The 24,043-nt window shown below is 35.8% G+C and overlaps 3 protein-coding genes across 4 annotated transcripts; 1 reads left to right on the top strand and 2 right to left on the bottom strand.

Annotated features, from left to right (window-relative positions):
- Positions 1-202: 202 nt before the first annotated feature.
- LOC132699401 (derlin-2) lies at positions 203-1,994 on the bottom strand. The gene is made up of 5 exons (XM_060666074.1): positions 1,745-1,994; positions 1,418-1,651; positions 1,181-1,303; positions 463-626; positions 203-409 (listed from the first exon to the last, which is right to left on the bottom strand). Exons 1-5 carry the CDS (start codon positions 1,835-1,837, stop codon positions 265-267), a joined length of 759 nt encoding a protein of 252 aa, XP_060522057.1. The 5' UTR covers positions 1,838-1,994; the 3' UTR covers positions 203-264.
- A 408-nt stretch (positions 1,995-2,402) lies between these two features.
- LOC132699153 (centrosomal protein of 162 kDa) lies at positions 2,403-23,802 on the top strand. 2 transcript variants are annotated; one of them, XM_060665698.1, is made up of 4 exons: positions 2,403-3,431; positions 19,797-20,984; positions 21,108-21,359; positions 21,424-23,802. In XM_060665698.1, exons 1-4 carry the CDS (start codon positions 2,511-2,513, stop codon positions 21,475-21,477), a joined length of 2,415 nt encoding a protein of 804 aa, XP_060521681.1. In that variant the 5' UTR covers positions 2,403-2,510; the 3' UTR covers positions 21,478-23,802. The 2 variants fall into 2 exon arrangements, with proteins under 2 accessions (XP_060521681.1, XP_060521680.1); XM_060665697.1 differs by having other exon boundaries at positions 21,411-23,802.
- Positions 3,721-15,649, bottom strand: LOC132699154 (carboxypeptidase B-like). Its single transcript, XM_060665699.1, has 6 exons — positions 15,523-15,649; positions 13,908-14,122; positions 7,923-8,105; positions 6,726-6,911; positions 6,437-6,668; positions 3,721-4,313 (listed from the first exon to the last, which is right to left on the bottom strand). Exons 1-6 carry the CDS (start codon positions 15,612-15,614, stop codon positions 3,827-3,829), a joined length of 1,395 nt encoding a protein of 464 aa, XP_060521682.1. The 5' UTR covers positions 15,615-15,649; the 3' UTR covers positions 3,721-3,826.
- Positions 23,803-24,043: the final 241 nt, after the last annotated feature.

Below are 24,043 nucleotides of genomic sequence, written 5' to 3'. Positions count from 1 at the left end.
AACCCGGAGGAGAAACGGTTTCTTACTAAGCCCCAGATTTTGTTGACTTTGTGAACCTCCTAATATTCCTTCCACACCTTTATTTTCAATAAAATAAAATATATCATTCACGTTAGTGTTAATACATTTGAGTAATTCAACAGAATTATAGTTTCTGGACACACTTAAATCTGATTTGGTTATTGCCACTAATTCGAATAGAAAAGGTAGTTAATATAATTTTATAAATTACAATATATTACAAATTTCATAAAAAATACACCCTTATTGTGGATTTCCCGCATTGTTTTCATTTTGCTGTTGGTTTTCATCACGATTTCTTTGGTTGCCCCAATCAAAGCCACCTGGTCGATCCTCTGGTAACCTTTCGTAATCTCTGTCTTCTGGAAGTTCATCAAACAGCTGCTTCCTAACAAAAAACAATTATGAAAATGTATCGCTTAAGAAGATCAAACTTCTTACAATATGTTTGGGGTCTTCAATATTTTGAATCCTCCTCTTTGATTGGGAAAAACATCTTCCAAAAAATAGTAGATGTGACCTACAGCAATACCCATCAAATCTACATATACAGCATTACCCAATAGAACGGAAAATGCCACTAGAACCCATGGCAAGTAAGGTGCCTAAAATTTGACAAAATTATGATAAACTTCTACGGAAATATAACTTCTGATTGATATCAATTTACTAAAACACTAAGCCTGATGCGTTCTGATTACTAAAAATTTCAAATTAATTTTCTATGATAGGGAAATGCCAGTAACTCAAATCTATATACATATTAAAGATATACGCCCTGTGCTGATAATACAAGAATCTATGAAAGCAGGCAATTCAACATGCGCATGCGCGAGATTTAAAATCTCGTTTTTAACCAATGACCTTGCGGCACTGAATAACCAACATGGCCCCTGACAGATCAGCAATATATTTGTAGGCATTTTTACGATAGTATTTTTTCAAAATAAAATCTTCAGGGGTTAAGTGTGCACATATCACTCTTTAGAAACCAAATGGCGCAAAAGGCAGGTTAATGTGTACAATGAAGAGACATGGGAGGTAGGTCATTCCCATCTCTGGGAAAATATCCACCTGAGGCACATCAATGTTTACCAAGATAGGGACACTATATTATCTAATAGCTATATACTGAAATCAACCATAACTTAACACAAACCTGAAAATTTAATAACCCGAAAAAATTCATCCTAACGTATAGATTCCTTCTTGACCAGACATATACTAACATTATTGTAAAAGCTTGACCTAAAAATAATAAGTTGACGAAAAACGCAAATATCTGTTATCAACAGTTAAGAAAAATTAAGTTTTGGTAATTAAATTCCACAATCTTTTAACAAGTCTTTACTTTCATTAATAAGCAAATTTATATGGAGTCTTTAAAAAAGGATACAACCATACAAAAAGCTCCAAACAAAAACATCATTAGGAAATCTGATGTTTTATTCCTAAACGATCCTTCCTCCAACATTCTACAGTACCGATAAGTAAATATCATCGTAAAGAAAAAATTGAAACCAAATGTTCCGAAGAACAAAAAAGTGGTTATGAGTCTCCATAACTGGCCTTGTTTTAGTATTAATATAGGATTGAAATAAAGCTGGAACGGCGAAGCTAATTCCAATTGCTGAAAAAGGAATTTAAAGAAATTATAACCTTTTATTCAACATAAAACAATGAAACTTTTAATCATAATGTGCAAATTACAGAAAATACTCACAACGGCTAATGTTGTAATAACACAAGCTGTGGTGTAGGCCCTAGTAACGGGTGGTGTATTTAAATATTCATTTCTTAACGTCTGAAAAGCCATTTTTTAAAAAATTAAATGCAGAAACAAATATTCGGCCACGATCAATTATCACATGATTGCGTTTACTTTGAATATATATCTAAAAATTCTTTGAAGTTTTTGGCCACATCAGAAACTCTCTTGATAAACATCGCCAGAAATGTCAAAAATTAGTATTGACAGTTTAAATCTTATGTTTGCAGATTTCTGTTAAATCGGTTAATGTATAAGTAAATTCAAAAAGCCTCAGGAACGTTTGACCAATGGCCACATCATTAACGTTTTCACTATCATTGTTATTAATAATAATAAAGTAATAAAATATCTGTCATAATCGGGTAACTACTATTAAATCCTTTACTATGGAAACATATTAAATTATTTTCAACTAATTGTAAATTTGAATGTAATACTGAGGTTTATTTATTGTTTTCAGAGTGTGAAAAGCGTCGAAATTACTCCTTGATATATATCGAAAGAGTGCGCCGAATTTTGGCCATTAGGTATAGCTAATTATCTTTGCTTTCAGCCCGAAAGAAGAAGATATTAATGTATAACCTTAGTTGAGTTTTTCAATATTGTTTTCCATTGTCAAATTTGACAGCTTAAAGTAGCGAATTTTATGCGTGTGATTTTCTACCTATTAATTCAATAATCTACACTGCTTTTAACACCTAATTTAATCGATACCAACATGGAAACCAAATCACCTGGTTTTTGGTGGATGAAGACTCCAGCTAAAGATGTTAAGGAGGTTTCCTCTGTTCCTACACTAAATTTAAAGAATTTGCACTCTTCAACTTCAGTCAATGATATTTTAGAGAAGGAAAATGACGAAAATGTGGACGTAGGAAGTATTATAGAAGAGATAAATAGAGTTGCTGCCCAAAGCCCTTTAGGTCCATTTGAAAAAAGTATAGAGGAGAGAAGCATTGAAGATATTATGAAAGAGGCTGAAAAAATTTACATGGAAAGTTCAAAAAGCTTTGAACAGCTGAGCCAAAGGTCTAAGACTTCCCAAAATATAAGTGACCTGCTTTCAAGTCAGTCAAAGGGATCAACACCTACTCCTAAAAGTATTAGCCCCCTTCCAATTGATCCTGGAGAAAGTGATAGTGATTACAGTGAAGACTTTTCCTCACAAGACAGCAGGGCTGAGTCAAATAATTCTTCAAATAAATTGCTAGAACTGGAAAAGTTATCTAACAATATGGAAAATATTGATGGCAATCAGAATATGTATGACAATAAGAACAATCCTTCAACAGAATTTCAAAGGGTATATGCTGGATCTGTGGACAGTGACAAAAGTGAAAAATATTCAATTACTCATTCCAAATCTACAAACTTATCCAGTTTTGTCAGCATTGGCAACAGTATAAAGAAGCAGGATGTTTCTGAAAAAGGCACTAAACAGTGCTCTGAAGAAGTTCATATCAATTTAAAAGAGCAAGCTAATAAACAAGATCATCTGGTGCCGGTTGAACAACAAAGTTTAGAAAAGGACCAACAAGAAATCGCTAAACTTAATGAGGAAATGGTGGTTAAAAATGACTTAATCAAAACACTTGAAGAAGACAATAAACTCTTGAGAGGAGAGATTCGTTCTTTGAAGGTAAGTTTTTTGATACACATTCAGTCCATGCCATGGTGAACATAGTAATTAAATATAAGACTACGGTGAAAGAACTAGGTACAACACAATATAGTTACCCCATGATTTCTAGGCTCAATAATTAAGTCAATATTTTATTGTAATTAAGCAGAAATTTTAAAACATTAATGTGACATATACCTCAGTCCTATTAATTGTCACAGTCATTTAACAATACTATTAAGTATTGTAATTTAACACGCAATGAAAAATGTTTGGTGAAGGAAAAAGTAAAAATTGGATTTTGGTGTTTTTATTTATTTTAAATGTCAATATTACATAAAACCAAAGTGGCTATCACATTTATATAACCTGCTTTTAACTAAAACTAAAATAAATATTATCATATATGGACTTTATAGTCGACTTACAGCGTCGGCAATAACTCTGACTGCCGCCAGTGCCTCTTTGGCTGTGGGTTGTATATAATTTGCGGGCAACACAAAACCATATCTCCCATTATCACGTAGTTCAATAGTATAAGCATATTTCATTTTCATTGTTCCTTTGGCCCAGTCGTCCGAACCTCCCGCGGCAGGATACAATGTGTTACCTGCTGGTCCTACCGTGTATTGTGGTCCTCCCACACTTTTTATAGCAGCTGCTACTTTTTGTCCAACATCTTCCAGATCTTGAAAATCTGGCGGCACTACTCTGTTGTATCCCCAAGGATACAGAATGTATTGACCGTAAGAGTGGAACGATATGTAGGCTTTCCATTTCGCGGTCGCTTCTTGAATGAACTTCTGAATGGCCGCAGTTTCGGGTTCAGAAAAAGGGCCGGTTCCTCCATAAGTTTCAGCGCATGGGTTTTTAGAGGATCCTTGACCACCCCACCGGTACCTATTGGAGACTTTCTTAATTTCGGTGCATCAGTATTTGAGAAGTGCAGAGGTGTAGTATCGCAGCAAGAAATTTTGAATTAAACCTTTTGAATAGCCAATATTCAAATTCAAATAAGGTGACTTTTAGATTTTTTTCAAAAAGTAAAGTTGATACTGTTTGGATTTCTTGATATCTGTCTGCAAAGCTATCTCACAATTCGAATTATATTTTAGAAAAAAAAACTTCAAAATAATTCTTTCTTTTCTCAAAGAATGATTTACAATTTTAACGGTTAACTGAAATGCATAAGGTCCAGCGTATGGGCTTTTGGAGGATCCTTGACCACCTCTTCGGTACCTATCGGAGATTTTCTTAATTTTGGTTCATCAGTAAGCGGAGTTGTAGTATTGCAGTAAGACATTTTGAATTACACCTTTTGAATAGCAAATATTCAAATTTAAATAAGTTATTTTTTACATTATTTTCCCGATGTCTATCTGCAAAACTATCTCAGAAAATATACCTTTGAATTATATTTAAAAAAAAAATAATTCATTTAAAAAATCTGTTTTTTGAAACATTATTTGAAAATCAAATCTTTGAGGGACTGCAGGGAAAGTTCCTTTTTCTAAAGAATAAAATAAAAACTAAGATTGCACCAAGGTTAGATGCAAACCAGATGCAACCAACTTTAATGTTTACAGGCCTAGCGTAAAATTAAGAAGAGCGTAACTTTTATTGCTTAATGGCGAAGGTATAATATAATATTGTCGTCCAGAAAGATAAAACTAATGTTTTAAAATAATTTCTCTAACGGTTGGCTGTTGATCGAAGAAAAGGCATACCTTGAAATCGGAATATATTCAACTATATTTTTTAAGGTTGCTGATTCGTATACTGAAGGCCTATTGTTAAACGCTGGTAAATACGATTTCCAAATTTAATATTTGTTTGCCCTTGTGAAAAAACAATAGCATTCGTAATATTTTAAAAATTTGTGTTAATCAACACCGGCAATCTGTCAACGTTGCTTTTATTTTCGTGACACATAAAAATTTAAAAGTTTCAGATTTAAAATGTTGAGCAAATGTTTCGAGATTGTTGGCCGCAGGTTTTTAAGTATTTTCTGAATTAGTTGAATGCCTTTGGCTTTTGACACCCTTTACCTTCCAACAAAAAGTTATTACGACGTTCATATAACCTAACAGCCAACAATTTATTCACAGGTAAGAAATAAGACAGGTAGATTTACAAAACTTCTGGATTCCGCCTGCGTCGGATGATGTTGAGTCGACTTGCTAACCTCCTTATATATTGTTTGAGGGGGGAGGAGCTAAATGAGCGGTATAAACGCCGTCTCGGATGACTAATTCCCATATTGGTGACAGGTAAAGACCTGGGTCGCGGTTAAGATTCTTTGGTTGCTTATAGATTCTATGGTTTCTCGGATTTTTCGTTAGTAGAAGAATTGATTACAAGAACTTTAGTTTTATCAAATAAAATTTTATGTCCGTAATTGTGTTCAGCAACTACTGATCATTTTATTTGTCTGACTTGGTCTAAAGGTTCTTTCATGTTCTTTGAGCCTAGTTGATATTTTTCGTTCAGTCTCTCCAATGTACGCTTTGCCGCATATGTATGGAATGCGTAAACACCTGCCATCTCAAATGGATTTTTTTTTGACAGTGGTAAATTCTGGTTTTTGGCGTTATATTTCTTTAGAACTTTTGATATGTGGTCAGTGATGTTTTGAATGTAAGGAAGGACAACAGTGGCCAGTGTGGGATTCCTTTCGGGCTCATTGTGTCTTTAACTGTTACCGATATGTGAATCAGTCATCCGAGACGATGTTTATGCCCCTCATTTAACTCCGCCCCCCTCAAACAATATATAAGCAGGTACAGAAGTTTTTTAAAGAGTATTAAAGTAGCAAGTGGAAGTTTCTTTGAAAAAAAAAACAGCTATATGTTTGTTTTTGTAATGGATGACGCCATTTTTATGATTTTAAAACACCTTAAAAGTCCTCTGTCTTGCAATTCCCCCATCTGATCAGGTGTTTTATTGCTGTTAGCCGCTTATTTCGATCATTTCCGTCAAAAGTATATAATGTAGCATACGATTCCTATTAATAAATAGATTACCCGAAGTTCCTGTTCAGGTCAATTCCGGCACATCTTCCGTAACCGCGTCTGTTTTTCCTCCACAGTCTGTCCACCTTATGGGTATATTCATACCCGTCTGGATTAAGCAATGGTGCAAAGTACCAGTCAACGTTTTGAATCGATTTTGGTTCGTTTTCGTAGTTCGCCATCAGATGGTTAACTATAAATGTAACAGTTGCGGGTGTTATCCATTCTCTAGCATGTATGCCTCCTGTAAAGTGAAATTGGGAAAAAAATCTATCACACTCATTAAGCCACATTTAATTACCGTCGACCCATATGGCCTTGTTACCTGTCTGACCGTTTGAAATTTTGATTACTTTAATGGGATTACCTCGTACCGAGCTACCGATAGTTTGCACCGTAACCAGATCCGGATACGTCTGCCCCAAATATTCGATGTATTCGTAAATGTCTTCTAAAGGATGGTAAGCCTGCCAAGTCAAACGATGTCCTATATTAAACATAATGTATATTAATTTGGGTATATAATATGACTTAGAAATGCTTTCTAGCAAATGTACAGTATTTTGGTAGAGCTGCGTAAAGATCCGATCCGTGTGAAAATACATGTAAATTGCGAAATGTATGGCAGATCTGTGAGTTAGTACACCAAATCTTCACTTAAGAAACAGAACACTGACTATTAATGACAAAAACTACAAATTCCGAAGTCTGTTAGTGTGGGAAATCTTTTTACGAAAAACTTTTAAAAACTTGATAAAAGGGACCTAGAAAAAAACTACTTTATCTTTTCTTGAGCCTGTAAATTTCAAATGCTGGATTTGGCTGCGCAACTTAATAAGTCCTTTCTTTATCCCTACTCCTGTAAACAATCAATTTTTACCTGATTTAGTTAAATAATAAATATTCTTTTTTTTCTAAACTAATCTAAGAATTTCAGAAAATCAGTTAGGCTAGTTACGGGTAGAAAATTATGGTTATTATGAAGAATTTATTTTTATATCTGGAAGATAATCAACTAGTAGTGTGTTACTAAAGAAAATTAATGAGGTATTACGGGAAACTTCTAGAATATATATATTTTTGTTTTACGCAAATCAGACAGATGTATGTTTACCTCTCATTCTGCCCGAGCATCTTGAATAGAGGCCACTGAAACATATATTGGCAAATTTCTATGTTTCTGTTATATTTTTACAGTTTGTGGCCTGTGTGAATAATTTTGTTTGAAAATGTCGCTATTTTACGTAAACTACATTAATCACAAAAAGGAATACACGTATATTTATGTACAACATTTCTTTGGTCATGCTTTACATACTCCTTTGTTACGGACCCCATTGGGCAAAAGGCCACAGCTCCATTTTGCGATCTAACGAAGTTAAACCTCTCCGAGCCGATAAATATTTTACCGATAATATTCTCGCTGGAAGAGTTTATAAAAACAAGCAATCGCCTCAGGATACGATATTGGGAATGTTGCAGTTATTATTGTTTTTACCGTTTCTGTTATCGAAATCTTCTTCCAGTGGGGGGTTTTCTTCCTCGATGGCTTTCTGTAGATCTTCAATCGCTATATTGTAATTGATACTTTTTTGGTTGAGCGCAGTCTTTACTTTCTCAATGGAATTTGGTTTTACCAGGATGTCAATCGATGAGCTATTGCCGCCCCACATGGTTATGTCTGAAAAATATTTTCCTTTTCAAGTCAATAATTTAAGAACAAAGTGAAGCAAACTGATAACAAGAAAAGATAGCGAGAATTTATGAGAAGTTTTAAGCGGTTCTTAAAAAGTACATACGATTGAAGTGGGTATATTTAGACCAGAAATATAGTGCTTTTACATCCGACCCCGTGATTGACTTTGCCTACTGTTTATTACTCCAAAACCGCAGCCCCTTATAGAACACCCTGCCGAGCAGATCTTTACCCGTAACCAATTCAGGACCGTCCTAGGAATTTATCTACCTACACTAACAAGCGGGATATAAGTATGTTTGCAATATTTTTCGCGTAGCAATTATTGAAAAATGTACATAAAACAATTAGTACGAAGTAACAATTTACTACGTTCTTTACTACGTTTTATTTTTTTATTACTCGTCCTATTAATTTATCTACTTACACTAACAAGGGGGATATAAGTATGTTTTCATTAGTGCAGAGTAACAATGTAGGGGTTATGTCGGAGAGGTAGTACCTTTTGTTGGGGACGGTCACTCCAAGCGTCGTAAGACGGGCGGAGGTCTCAGACAACTGGTCCTCACGAGACACCCAACTCTCACTTGTTGGCTCCAAGCGCCACACCCCGGCACACTGTGTTGACCCACAAACTAAACCAAGTGAGGGTAGCCAGATATGGTGAAACTGCAGCGTCTCACCCAGAATGGGCGGCTGCAAACAGCGTCTGTTCCCCATGTTAGGGGCGGCTGATAAAAAAAATCCAGGAAAGCAACGGGAAACTACCTGGATCATATATATTCCCCAAGACATCACAATGGATATACAAAAACAAGCAACGGCCCTCAGTCCCGGGCACCCCTTAAGTGGGGAGAGGGTGCGAAGAATCCCCCGGTTTTCCAATGATGTCCTAAGAATAAACAAAGAGAAGAGAATTGGCACATGGAATTTGCAGAGCATGTACCAGGCTGGGAAGGCGGCAAATATAGTAAAAGAGGTGAAACGGCTACAAATCGACATACTGGGGTGCAGTGAGACACGATGGCCGGACTCGGGACACTGCACTATAGACGAACACCATATATATTTCTCCGGAGACCATACTACCAGAAATAGAAACGGAGTAGCAATAATCCTGAACAAGCAAACCAACGAAGCTGTAAAGGATTTATCCCCATCTCGAGCAGAGTTGCACTGATAAAAATCAAATCAAAACCATTCGATTTGAATATCATACAGTCATACGCACCTACGACAGAGAGCAGTGAACAAGAGATGGAAGAATTCTGCGAACAGCTTAGAACTGCCCTCAAACATACGAGGAGAGAAGAAATTAATATGATGTTGGGAGACATGAACGCCAAGGTTGAAATGAGCGGGGATAACGCTTAATAGAATTCTGCGAGGAAATGAACTTTACTATTATGAACACCTTTTTCAAACTGCCCTCGAGAAGACTGTACACCTGGAAATCCCCAGCGGATAGCAGCCACAGAATCATAAGAAACCAAATTGACTTTATAATGATAAACCGAAGATACCGCAACGCAGTTGTATCCTGTTAAACCTACCCAGGCGCAGACATACCGTCAGATCACAATCTGTTGTTGGCACGCACTAAACTCCGATTAAAGAAAATCGTCAAAAAAAGGCACTCAAGACGCACTAACGTACGGAAACTCCAACAAGAAAACATACTACAGCGAACCAGAGATAAAATTAACAACGAACTACGCAATATCTCACAAACAAGCAATCACGGAACAGAAATAGAAGACCTTTGGAATAGAATAAAAACATCCATAGTCTCCGTCACGGAAGAAGAGCGGAGGCAGGATAAACAGGCGAAGAGACAGGAATGGATGACGGATGCTATACTGGAACTTATGGAAGAAAGGAGACAATATAGAAACAGGAATACGGAAAAATACCGAGAAGTGCATCGGAGAGTTCTGAGAAAGATCAAAGAGACCAAGGAACAGTGGCTGCAAGAAAAATGTGCTGAAACTGAGATAGTGCAGGCAAAACACGATAGTTTTAACCTCCACAAGAAAATAAAAGAAGCAGCAGGACGATTCCAAAGACGGAATACAGGAGTTCTCCTCGACTCAGACAACAACACCATCACCGAAGTCGACAAAAAACTAACAAGATGGAAAGAATATATGCAGAAACTCTTTGGAGAGGAAAACGTAGACAATGTGGCTGCAACGGTTAACACTGAAGGACCTACCATCACACAAGAAGAAGTGGAAGCAGCTATCAAAAGGTTAAAAAACAACAAAAGCCCTGGACCAGATCAAATACATGGAGAAGTTCTGAAGCTACTGGACTCCGAACAAATAAAACTGATAACCACCCTTTTTAACAAAATCTATATAGATGGCCAACTGCCAAAAGATTGGCTGATGTCAACATTTATCCCGCTACCCAAGAAAGCGAACGCAAATAAATGCTCAGAGTACAGAATTATAAGCCTGATGAGTCATGCTTTAAAGGCCTTCCTCAATATAATACAAGCTCGAATTTACAAACGACTCGACGAGAACATAAGTGCTAATCAGTTTGGCTTCAGGAGAGGACTTGACACTACTTGTTTCATAGACTTCGAGAGGGCTTTCGACAGGGTTCGGCACGATAAGCTCATCGCAGTGCTACGAGAATCAGGAATGGACAACAGAGACACGGAGATCCTAGCAAAACTATACTTACAACAAAAGGCTATGGTTCGAGTAGAAAACACAACGTCAGCAGAATTTAGCGTTGGAAGGGAAGTGCGCCAGGGCTGCATACTGTCGCCTCTCCTGTTTAACGTGTATTCAGAACATCTATTCAAGGAAGCATTGGATGATACAGAGGACGGACTTGTAGTAAATGGTCTAATTATAAACAACTTGAGATATGCGGATGATACCGTTCTTGTGGCCGACACTGCCGAGGGGCTTCAGAGACTTGTGGACCGAGTGGCGACTGCATGCGAAGGATGCGGTATGAAGATAAACTGTAAAAAATCACAAATATTAATTATCAGTAAAACGATATTGGAAACCTACAGTTTACTGCAAACAACGAAGCCATCAAAACAGCAGAGACAGTTACATACCTGGGCTGTACCTTGAACAAAGATTGGGACCACTCTCGAGAAATAAAGTGCCGAATCGAAAAAGCAAGAAGCACATTTAACAAAATGAGAAACATACTCTGTAACCTATCCCTCAGCGTCCGCACTAGAATAAGGGTCCTGAACTGTTATGTTCTCTCGGTCCTCCTTTATGGGACAGAAGCATGGACCCTTACCGATGCCTCGTGCAAACGTATAGATGCCTTCGAGATGTGGTGCTACCGCCGCATCCTCAGAATTTCGTGGGTACATCATGTGACAAATAAAACGGTCATTGAGCGCATCGGAGGTGAAATGGAATTCCTAGCAAACATCAAACGCAGAAAACTGGAATACTTTGGACACATTATGCGCAATGAGAAATACCACCTGCTCCAACTCATCTTACAGGGGAAAATAGAGGGTCGACGATCGGCAGGACGCAGACGAATATCGTGGCTGCGGAACCTACGTGCATGGACTGGAATGACATCAACAGCCCTATTCAGATCCGCAGTAAACAAAGTAATATGGACCAACGTGATAGCCAACGTCCACAGAGGACCGGCACTTTAAGAAGAAGAAGAAGAACAATTTATTACGTTCTATTAGTGTCTTATTAATATATAAAATATTAAATATTATAATAATAAAGTATCAGTCACTTAAAAAATCGTCACTATCGCTATGGTCGTTACCTAGTTCAATGATCAACTCCGCCACTAATCGTTCTGGATAAATATTTTCTTCTTTCATTAATCGTTTTTCGCAGTTAGACCAGCTTTGTACTGATATTATAGCTACCTCTTGCCGAATTACTTTTATGGTACTATCACTAAATTTTTGTGCAGTGTTATTTCTTCTTATATGCGCTTTCAACTCGGACCAAATCATCTCAATAGGGTTAAATATGGAATGATACGGAGGTAATCTCAAGATTTCATGTCCGTTTTGTTGTGCGATCGAATTGATGTTGTAGTCTTGATTAAAATGTTTTATTTTTAATAATTCCAGAAGTTGTTTCTTCTAGTAGCTCTCTTCAAAATATAAATAATTTTCGTACAGAAATTCGTTAATTTCTTCTTTATTTGAAGAAGTATTTGGAATTCTTCTAATTTGAACTGAATGATAGAGGCATTATCCAACATAATAGTATTTTGGGCTATCTTCAAATATTTCCGCGGTCATGTTTTCATGATAATCCACAGTTAAATCTTTGACGTTTTTGGCAGACAAAAATAAGCCATCTTCCACCCAACCATTTTGGACCCAGCATGAAGAATTATGCGTTTTCCATGTGAAGGCGTCACGTCTAGGACACACTTGTTACTGTTATTACACCATCCTTCGTCTTCAAATTTTGCGTTGTTTTCCATGTTTTCTTGTAAAGTGTTAAAAAAACATAAACCTTCCAAAAATTTTTAATTATAAGATTCTAATAAATATTTATCTGTATCCTTTATCTACCGGGAATATAATCTACAGTCTTTAAAAAAAACGTTGTTGTTTACGAATCGAAGAACTATGTAGATGACACAAAAATACAAGAAGAATCGAAAGGCACACAAGACAAAAAAGATTATTTTTAACCTTACCTGTAAGATAAATAGAGTAAAGTTATCCTTATCCTTACCCTTTGAACTATCCAGTGAAAACAGCCTCGCAGTGTCAAAGCTCGAGAATCAGGTACATAAATATGTACTTACTGGAAGGATCACAGTCAAATACCTCCTTAATATAGAAGAGCGATACATATCACCTGCTGTTAAAATAAATGCTTCTACTTATTGGAAAATACCCCGCATCATCAATGCTTAAACAAATTTAAAACGGACCATTTACGTTTCAAATAAAAAATTCAAGTTTCTACAAATATTCATTATGGTTCATCTCAGGCAAGAGCTACTTAATGCAGAATAAACATCTGTCTGCAAAGGTCTGCGGTTAAGGTACTGTAAAATACTTAAAACGTCAAGGCAATAAATGCACTATATGTTTGGTCGTATTATACTTCACACTACATCACATTTCCGCCGAAGGACTGAGTGATGCAGGAATAGTCAAAAAGCTACTACAGCGGTTCACTTAATAAATATTTTTTGTCTGGTTATTGTACGTTGTATGTGATAGGAATAATAATGTATAATCTTCAAACAAATTATGTGTACTTTCAGGAGGTCAAAACTTTCTTCACCCAATTACATATTATTATGCGTTGAGTTATTTTCATTGTTTTCTAATAATTGTCCAGCTCACCAAAGCCAAGTTAACAATAAAGAAATGAAATTAATAGCTTGCAACCTTGATTGGAAGGGAAAATTAAATTGAAAATAAAGGGAACCTTACTTAAAGAACAAAAATCATAATGATTAAATTTATTCGTTTTCCAATAATAACCTGTCGAAAGCAAATAAACAGAAAACCTGTACATCGTAGCAAACCGCAGCTTTGATTGTTTGTTAATTAGAAAATTGGGTTTTACCTATCAGTCGTCGTCATTTTCGCTACTTAATTGATATTGTTAATCGGAAATTTTGAGTAGAAGAAATAGTTACCATTTCAAAAAGAGAAAATCTAGTTTCAACCAATTTATTTACTTATAATTTTCTTGCAATATCGGCTTGACTTTTAAGGTTATATGGAAAAAATGGCGATAGGAACAAATATGGCGAAGATTTATTATTTATTTACATCATTTTTCGTACCTTCTTCGTCTCTCAGTCGAACAAGCAGCCGAATTTTGTCATCATCGTCCACCGCAGTTTTCCATAATTGACAGCCGTCGTAGGATACCCTTCCTTGGGGCGTAGTTTCATCTGATTCTTGCTGATTCGATTTCACAACCGGTTCCAATTTAGGTCTTTCTTCTTCTATCTCCAAAACATCTTCGATCTGATAACGGCTGTCATTGTTGTAGGTTCTAGAATATTGGTGTGGTTTTCATTACTAGTACTTTGTTATTAATTATTCTTAACTTGCTGATTAATATAGAATATGTTTTAGGGTAAATTAAACAATTTAATTTTCTATTTTTTGTGGCGATAAAATTCATTATTTAATTGGTAGACGAAGGGCCTAGACTATAAACCATACAAACTGTGCCACATTCATTTACTGAAGTATATATACTCAGTAAGATTTACTAAAACAAAAACCTGTAGAATTTATTTTTTAATTAGGAAAAGTTGAAAACATTTGCAAATATCATTGCTCATTGCTCTAAATGTCGCATGGCGCGTTTAATATTTATATTAAATAAAACAAATTTTGACAGATTGGTTAGGACTTTCACGATCACTTCATGAACTGTCGTCCTGATTCCTAGTCACGAATCAGGACGGCACTAAAACAATTTTTTTCCTAACTTTAACGTTGGAAGGTATATATGTGTGCCGTATCATTAAGATTACTCAACTATTTCCTCTAACATATTTTTTCTATTCCCTTCTGTAAAATACCTAATTACCCACCGCTCTAGCGTGCGGGAAGCGTCACATTACCATGTCAGTTTCGTTTCCCATGAATCCGAGCCAGTTCGGACATTTCCGGAATTTTACCGCACGGATTTGGGAGCAATCGAATGTTTTCTGAGATATTTCCCACGCTGTGAATTTTGACGTTTGTCAATTCTGACGGTCATGTCTGTGAATGTATTCGTGTTGTTTTGCGAAAATGTACCCAAAAACTAACAGTCGTAGAAAAAGGATATTATGCAACACGTTCGGTAAACTTTTTAACTCACTCGTTTATTAAAAACTCACTTGTTGCATAATATACTATTAATCATTTATCATTACTTTTTTCATATATTTTTGTAGATTAAGTGAAATTATGTGAAGACTATCTCAAGGCCGATAGGGAGAAACTAACAAGTTCAGTTTTTTAAAATGGTGTGTTTTTAATGTTTTCAATATTGAAACCTACCAATTTGGGATTTAGTTTTGAGAACTGAACATTTTTCGGAAATTTTGGGTCAAAGTAAAATTATCACCGATTGATTCTCCTATGACAAAATTTCGGCAACGTTTTGAAAAATTGAAACCTTAATAAGCTATAAATTTATAATAAATTTACAAAAACGGTAAGTCTCGATGTTAGTTTGATAGCCTATGAAACCCGTGACAAATCAATTTTTTTCTATTATTATTATATGAAACATGTACTTTTCTTTATGATAGTTAATGAATATCTTGATTGAGAGCAACCCGAAAAAATATGAGTTAAAAAAAGCAAGTTTTAAAAAAAATGTCTTCTCTCTTTTCGTTTGTCTTTGGTTCACGAATGTTCCGTTAATGTTTAAAATTAAAAAAAATCACTCACCGTGGCGCGATTCTGGCCGCAGATCTCCCGCTCGCGTTTCCCGCAAACACCCCTAATAAAAACGCGAACACCAGAAGCCAACGCAGATTCATCTCGAATGGGGATTCGCGTGGGCCTACGTCCCCGTTTTATATACGTGAACCGTCGTCGAGGTTGGCCCCTCGAACTCTGCCTGGCCTGACCTGGATGGAACCAACGGTATCGGAGACAGTAAACAATATATCTTTCGTGGTTTTCTTTCGATGAGCGTGGGCGTGATAGTATACAGGATCTAGTCCACTTTGGTCTCGTATGGTTTTCGGTTCATTTTTAAAATTTGTAAAAAAAATACATTTTTTTAAAATTGTTTTACTATTTACTTGACACTTAGAAAAACGTTTATTACGTCATGTTGGATGTTTGTCACTAAATTAAAAAAAAAATGTTAAGACTGCAAACTGCAGCTTCAACCTGTCGAAACTCGATCTAAACTGGAATGGCTAGTAATGGGGATCGTTGTCTTTCTCTTGCTCTGAATTATTTCCTCCTTATTATCTGGTAATCAAACCATATTTCCTTTATATATTTGTCCGAAATAAAATTTGTAATAATCCAAAAAAACAATTTGTGCAAGCCTCTCTAACGTTTTGAAAAGTTTGTTGGTAGCAAACAGCAGAAATAGTTTGGTTTTTATCAAACTTGTTGCATTATTCTAGATATTCTAGACATGCCGAGACTGTCACCATTAAAAATATTTAAATGTTATCAAAAGCAATTACAGTGAAACTCTGTATAGCGAAATTGAGGGGACTGTTATAGTTATAGTTATAGGCACTTGAAAAATAACAATACGCATATGTGTTTTGTAATATTTAATTATTTTATATACATATTTAAAATCTATTTAGGAACATTTTATATAATATTTAAGAACTACATTTAGTGTTTCAAATAATCGGTCATTTTCTTTTGAATTTTTTTAGTATGCCAATACGCATCTCGTACTTTGCTTGTATTTTCACAATTTCTTCCAGAGGGGCATCTTCCCTATGATACATAAAAAAATTCTCTAGCAGCTTAACTAAATATAGGGCCTGTTGAATGCTGAGTGGTTGTCCCAGATCCGCTTCTTCATCTTCTTTTGCCTCTTGGTGCTCTTCCTCACCCTTTCTTCCTTGTTGCAATCTGGCTTCCTCTATCAAGTCTGCTGTTGTAGGCAAATCCTGATCTATCACCATAAAATCTTGCAACTCCTCACTTGTAAACGTAATTGTTGTTTGAAACTGCTTTATCCACTCGCTTAGTGGCTGATCATCTTCCAAGTCCTGTTCGCATTCTGCCTCGGTAATTAGTCCTGCATAACGATAGGAGTGTTGAATTGTTTCTGCTGTCACCTCTTTCCAAGCTTTACTAATAAAGTTGACTGCATCTAGCATATTAATGGAAAATTTGTCTTCGGACTCGATCACTTCCATTAAAATGTTTTTCCTGTATCGACTCTTAATACTTTTTATTACGCTCCATCGACTGTAATTCACTTGTTGTTTTGGCTGGAAGAAATGCCAATTTAATATTCCGTAGATTTGAAATATGGGGATGTGCAGGGCAGTTATCTAAGAGAAGTAATATTTTCCTCCCCTTTAATTCTGCATCCCATTTCCGTATCTCTTCAAAAATTTGCGATGTTATCTATGCAGACTTGTTTGCCTTGTAAGTAACCGGAAAATGTTTGATGTTCTTAAAACCTCGTGGGTTAGTTGATTTTCCAATCACGACTAGCTTTCTTTTTTCTCTCCCACTCATATTGGCAGCTACTAACACTGTTATACGTTCTTTAGAAAGTTTTACACCCACACACTTTTCGCTTCGAAATTTAAATTTCAATTTATTTGGCGTTATTTTGTAAAAAATACCAATTTCGTCAGCATTAAAAAGGTCGACAGCAGGGTACTTTTCTGCCAGTTTTGGCTACGTCTTCTTCAGCCGATCGTTAGTGACGTTTCTGACGACATCACGGGCTTCACCACTTATCTGTCCATAATTTATACCACGTCTCTGTTTGAACTTCCCAACCATCCTTCAGAAGCCTTGAAATCGATAATGCGAAGCTGTTCAGCAGACTTTTCTGCCTTTAGTTTTACTATAGGTCCAGAGGGTGGTACATTTTTAAATGTTGCTGTTGGAACTACTGCAACATTGCCCAATCCAAATCTTCAAATTTTGGCTTTTTTAGTTTTTTACTAGAACTGCCTGTTATTCAGAGTGGATTAATACATAGCTTTGTATGGAGACCTAATAGTACAACAAAATTTGTTCGTAATACAGAGTTTTACGTTATACAGAATTTCGCTATAGGGAGTTTTCACTGTTGACAAACGATTTACCCACAACCCAAGTAGGCAAAAAAATTGAAAAATAATTATAAATAATTTCTTATTACGGCTTTCTACCATTAGCATTGTCGTGTGAGCTGAAGAAAAACAATTTCCATTTCTACCCGTCTCACTCATGACCTAACCTAAGCCTCTCTGTCGTCTTTCTGGATAAAGTTCAGTATTTTGCTAAGCAAAATACTGAACTTCTAAAAACGTTGTTCATACCCCCCTAAAATATAATACATACATTTTTTCAAACTTTGTTTAATCCATTATCAAGGCGCCAACAAAATAACTTTTACAAAACCCACTTCAACTAACTATTGGTATTTTGGCACATAACAACTGTAGTTCTGGTCCTTTTTTATGGCAACTTAACGTTATTGATTGTCAACAGATAACTTAATTATATCATCAACTTTTAATCAAATATTAATAAATATATAAATATATGCAAGGCCGTAATAATAATGAATATTCTCAACACAGCCTTAAAGTTCTGTTGTGAACAATCCTTTGCCCCTACACCGCTGGCTAAGATTGTTTAATTTTGTTGGTATTATCTGCAGGTAAATTTCAATTTCAGAATATTATCGCTGTTCCGATTAAAATTCAGACTATAGAATCTGTTTTTGTTTGTAGTAATTTAACATGCCCCCTCCCTGTGGAAACTCACTCAAAAATCCTACCCAAAATCTTATAGGACTTTTTATATTCTTCATAAAATTCTGCCTAGAATTATTATGTAATGTGTCTCACACGCCACGCTCATAAACGACCCCAGTGCGGTGTTTTGTGACGATTTTCTCGAGAATTATTAGAGCAAGCAAGCGGTTCCTTCTTTATAGTGGTGGTCATGTTTTTTATACCTGTGCTTTTTGTCCTTGAACCCGTTTCTACACTTTTTCACTTCTCCTTGTAGTTTCCCCTCTAGGTGTGCTCCATATAGCTACTAAAGATTTAGAGGCCCTGTCTATGCCGATAATACAGGAACTTATGAAGCGACTTAAAAAAAAATGAGGTGCGCTTTTAACCAATGACCTTGCGGCATTCAAAATCCAATATGACCACTGACAGATCGTCAATAAGTTTGATGCAGCATTTTTACGGCAGTATTTTCTCAAAATATGCCTAGATCTTATTTAATGTTTTGGGAAAACGAGTTCAGTGTGTGGAAATCGCACTTCAGAAAGAAAATGGCGCAAATTGCAGGTTAATGGGAGAGATGTGCATGCGCCGAAAATCCTTACTTTCCATACGAAAATATCAATTGTTACCGTAGTAGGAGCACTATATAATCTAATAGCTATATGGTTTGTTCTAATGAAATACATCAGGTTAATGTTCTTTCTCTACAAAATCGTCCACCTCGACGGCATTTAAACAACTCTTTCACCTAGCTCTCCGCTGCCCACATCACTTGCGATATGAATGATAGTGATTTAAGGATGTCTGTTTTTCGGAAATATGATGCAAAGTGTAAATTTCTTCCGTTGCTGGACTTTAAAAAAACGGCCCGAAAACTTTACTCAATGGCTGTGTGGCAACGAGCTCATCTCTTCTGATCTGTACTTAAAATTTCGAAACTTTATACATTTTTTCTTCTCACAGTCTCAGCATAATAACGATCTAAAAATGTTTCTCCTAGCTACCAATTAATGGAAATCAAGGAAAGTAGTGGCAATATTTGGTTGTTTGATAGATATGGCGATTGTAAGTTGGCGTATTAGGTGGCGAGGATAGGGTTACAAGATAAAACCTCTTTTAATTCGAATATAAGTAAACAAAATGTTGATTCAACGTCAACGCGCGTATTTCCCATTTGTTTTTATTTAATATTAAGGCATTTGCGCTCGGTAACATTCACAGTTGGGTGTGTTTAACACTCGTAAACTAATGTCGCTGTTTTTGTTTTTGCAGCGTGAATTGGAAACTAGTCGTTCCCATCTCGAAAAGGTAACGTTAGAGCTGAAAGCAAAAACTTTATCGTCCCCCGAAATCAACTTGGAACTGGAGAAAGCGCTTGAAGAACTTAAAGATGCCAAAGAAATCAACACCTCCTTGCAGCTTCAGCTGGACACTATAAATAAGACGCACCAGTTATTAAAAGGCTCATACGATGACTTGGTGGTTTCTAATAAAACATTGGAAAGGCGTGTGCTGGAACTAGATACGACGTTAAACAAGTATAAGACTGAATTATACAACGCCCAACAATCCAAAGACAAACTTTTGGAAAACGAAGTTAATCTCAACAAGCTATTGGAAATCGAAAAGTTACAGGCGAAAAGCTTGAAGCTTCAAAATGAGAAGGATTCTAGGTGTATACAAGACCTCAATAGGCAAATTAAGGAAATGGAACGAATAATAGCTAGAAAACATCCGGACTCGGTATCCGCTCTGATAGTTGCCGCAAAAGAGGATGCTACCGACACTAATCTGACGGCCAGAAAGCTTCTGGAAGACAGAATCAAAGTATTGGAACAGGAGGTGGTCAGCAGGGATAGTCAACAAGCGAAAGTGTTTCTCGAAATCCAAGAAAAGTTCAATAAAATGAAAAGCAAGTACGAGAGCCATATAGAAGATCTGGAACTTCATGTTAGCGATCTAAAGGACCAACTTAAACGAAAGGCCGATACTTTTGACATCTACACGCAAACGATCTATGACGAAAAAATACCTCAAAAAGATACGTTTACAATATCCACTCAAACTGATTCGGCACCCGTCAAAACTAAAGTCACTGCCAGCAATACAAAGAAAGAAGTTAAAGAAGATGCTCATCTGTTGGCCACGATCAGGGGCCTTCAAGCGGACCTGTCCAATAAGGAAAAAGTAATAAGCAAGCTTCAAAAGGAAGTTGACGAAGTGAAGAAGACCAATAGGAGACTGCAAAAAGAAAGAGAGGGTAGTTTAAGAAACATCAGCGATAGAAAAGAGTTTCGTAGTTACCCAGAGAGGCTCTCAGCTCAGTCCAGGTCAAATAGCGCGCAAGACTTTAGAAAAGGAGAATTGCAACAGTTGAAAGAGGAAAGAGACAAGCTGAAACAACAGCTTATTAGGTTAGAGGAGGATTATCAGGCCTTGAAGAATAAACGCTTGGAAGATGTGAGTATATGCTTCTCAATGTCGACAATTCGATTGTCAACGAAAATTTGCAATACAAATTTCTACTACATCTTTAAATTTGTCTCCCGAGGAGTTTTTGTTTATGTTTTTGATGGGTTTTAGTTGACTGCGCTTCAAGAAGCCCACGAGCGCGAGATCTCCAATTACATGTTGAGTGTCACTCCTCTCAGAGAGCAACTAGAACTGCAACAGGTGTCGGTCGCCACCTTACAATCCCAACTTTTAAAGACCAAAGAGGAATTAGCTATGGTTACAGTCGACAGAGATCATTTAAATAGCAGATTGGTAAACTCCACCCATTTAGATTCAAAGGATGGGGTGGACAGTTTGGAAGTCGCCGCCCTTTTAAAGAAGGTATGATTTTTGATTTTTTGTTGATTTTTTTTTCATTTCTCTTTATTCTAGATCGAATTTTTAGAGAAACGCTACGAAGAGCGAGAACATCGTCTTAGAGCTATCGTCCAGGGTTTAGCTCAAAAAAGTATAACAAATAAGAGCTGTGAGCAGTGCGCCGAAAGACAGCAGCAGCTGATAACCTACAAACTCGAGCTGGACCAGCTGCTGGCTACAGTAAGGGCACTGCAGTAGAAACTTAGGAAATATTTTTATTTATTTTTTTATGTTTTAAGATTGTGTGATATAATTTAGTTTTAAAAGAATATAGCACTGTCCCTCAAAAATATGCATAAATTTATTTATTACTAAATTTCCGTATTTTCGCTAGTTTTTCCAAGTTTTAGATATCTATTAACGAACCTCTCGTTATACAGGGTGTTGTGACAATTTGCTACCAATATAATAATCTGCAATTTAAATAATGTTGAAATTGATTAAAAATCTAAAAGTTATGAGTTTCAGCACAAATATGTCAGACGCATAATCATACTTCAATATTTAGTGCTAAATAGGAATCCAGTAATTTTTGTTATTACAGAAATCACTATTCACACCAATAATGAAATCAAATATTTAATGTTTTCTACTAAATTGAAAATATAGTTTAAGGGAAAATCATTGCCAAAAAAAAGTTAAAACGACATTGTCAATAATAAAGTTTTTCTACTCCCGTCTGTAAAATACACACCGATCTAGTGTGCGAGAAACGTCACTTTACCAAATGAGTTTCTTCTCCCACTGATCCGAGCCCCTTCGGACGTTTCCGGCATATTGCCGCACGGGTTTGGGAGCAATCGGATGTTTGCGGAGATTTTTCCCACGCTTTGAATTTTGGCGTTTGTCAATTCTGACGATCATGTCAGTATTCGTGTTGTTTTGCGAAAATATACCCCCGGTCGTGTAAAAAGTATAGTATGCAAGAAGTTCGGTAAACTTTTTAAGTCACTCGTTTATTAAACACTCGCTCCGCTCGTGTCAAATAAACTCGTGAGTCAAATGCCGTTTACCGCACTTGTTGCATAATATACTATTATAACCTACGTAATGCCATTTGGATTATCGTAAAATCAAAATAATTTACTGCCGTGTCGTTGGACAGCACTGATAGAATTTTTAACAGCTTAACAACAGTATTGTCAAACCTTTTGAAACGTCAAAATAAAATTTCTATGGGAACTAGTTAAATTTTATGTGTAACATATTTCTGACCAAAGAATCCATGTTCTTCCGGCAAGATGGTACATTATGCCCACATGACGTCACTATTTTTATCGTTAATATTTAAATCACCCTCGATATCAAAGCTTATAGTTTAGTTGGTTGTGACTTGGCACTACGGTTAGAGTCAGGCTGACTGTCGAAGTCTCGGAAAAAGGTCGGAAATTCTTTAATATAAAAAAAATAGTTTGAACATATAATTTTTAAGTGCCCAAAACATTGAAATTGAATATGTTATGAATATTTCAGAATTTTTTGACACATATTAACAATGAAATCCCCAAAAGAGAATAGCGTATTATTTTAAATAAAACGTAGAATACAAATTTATAAAATATTTAGGACGTCACTTTTGTTCAAACCAGAATCAATGGCTGGCTGAAAATGTTAAAGTCAAAGATAACATTAATTATTAACTACATGAAATTTGTGCGTAACGAAAGAAATACCCACCAAAATGATTCATTAATCGCTCAATCAAAATCAGTTTGAACAAAGTCATATTTTAAGATATCCTTAGGGAATGTTGGCACTAATCGGAGCAACACACGCATATTCTCATTTGACTCTTGTGTGCTTGCTTTTCTTTTAAATATCAAATAGACCATTTACCCATGTTGCCAAAGTCACTAACCAAATAATCTCTGAATCGTAAGTGATGTAGTTGCCACAACTGTCAATACCCACAGTTGCTAAATTTCGACCTAAGATATCTAGACATCAATGTAATTTGCAACGCTTATTCCGTAAGTTAAATAATTTTTCCTTTGAAATATATCCGTCGAGTTTACCCGCCCTCTAGAACAATAAATTATTTTTATATTGTATTATATGTATTATATTACTAGGAGTTTTTTTTTCTACTTGAAGTTTATATAAATTTGATTTAACACACAAAATTGCGATCGCGATTAGCCTAAAGTAATTAAATTTTTATCCAGAAATGGTGTTGTTAAAAAAATATTTATATATTTTTTTTAATTTTTTGTCGCGATTTTAGCATTTACTCAATTAATTAATTAATTAATTAATGTGTCGAACGGGAGCCACAAAAAAAATAAAATCGCTTCGAGAAAAGACAATTAGATGTAGTTTTAATACTTTAGAGTTTAAGTCCCTAATTGTGATTAAAAATTCTTTACCAAAGATGTAACAGTACTTCCTTCTAAAAGCAAATTTTGTAATAGAGCGTATTCAATTGAAATAAATTATATGTTAAAGATGAAAACATTTTTTATTTACTCGCTAGTCATCTGCTAGTGTTACGGAGCAAATACTTTGTAAACTTGGGTGTTAGTATCAAGCAATTTGCAAGATTTGCCATTTATCCTTCGGCCTTAAGAAGTAACAATTTTTCTCTACCTCAATAGTGCCGAAAGGTATGTTGTACGTCAAAAACAAACAGGGATAGGAGTTTAGTAAAT

The sequence above is a fragment of the Cylas formicarius genome, unplaced genomic scaffold (assembly GCF_029955315.1).
Source record: "Cylas formicarius isolate icCylForm1 unplaced genomic scaffold, icCylForm1.1 PGA_scaffold_3__17_contigs__length_32017465, whole genome shotgun sequence".
NCBI lineage: Eukaryota > Metazoa > Arthropoda > Insecta > Coleoptera > Brentidae > Cylas > Cylas formicarius.
Note: the sequence above shows the minus strand (reverse complement) of the source record. Positions and strands in the feature narration are given on the sequence as shown.

Excerpts from the sequence above, each read along its gene's own strand:
- LOC132699401 (XM_060666074.1), bottom strand. The coding sequence starts at position 1,837 with ATGGCTTTTCAGACGTTAAGAAATGAATATTTAAATACACCACCCGTT. Across the intron at positions 1,652-1,744 it reads TTATTACAACATTAGCCGTT|CAATTGGAATTAGCTTCGCC; the intron begins GTGAGTATTTTC and ends TTCCTTTTTCAG. Across the intron at positions 410-462 it reads TTGAAGACCCCAAACATATT|GAAGCAGCTGTTTGATGAAC; the intron begins GTAAGAAGTTTG and ends GTTTTTTGTTAG.
- LOC132699153 (XM_060665697.1), top strand. The coding sequence starts at position 2,511 with ATGGAAACCAAATCACCTGGTTTTTGGTGGATGAAGACTCCAGCTAAA. Across the intron at positions 20,985-21,107 it reads AGAATAAACGCTTGGAAGAT|TTGACTGCGCTTCAAGAAGC; the intron begins GTGAGTATATGC and ends GATGGGTTTTAG. Across the intron at positions 21,360-21,410 it reads TCGCCGCCCTTTTAAAGAAG|ATCGAATTTTTAGAGAAACG; the intron begins GTATGATTTTTG and ends TCTTTATTCTAG.
- LOC132699154 (XM_060665699.1), bottom strand. The coding sequence starts at position 15,614 with ATGAATCTGCGTTGGCTTCTGGTGTTCGCGTTTTTATTAGGGGTGTTT. Across the intron at positions 14,123-15,522 it reads GCGGCCAGAATCGCGCCACG|AACCTACAACAATGACAGCC; the intron begins GTGAGTGATTTT and ends CCAATATTCTAG. Across the intron at positions 4,314-6,436 it reads GACCTGAACAGGAACTTCGG|GTACCGGTGGGGTGGTCAAG; the intron begins GTAATCTATTTA and ends AGTCTCCAATAG.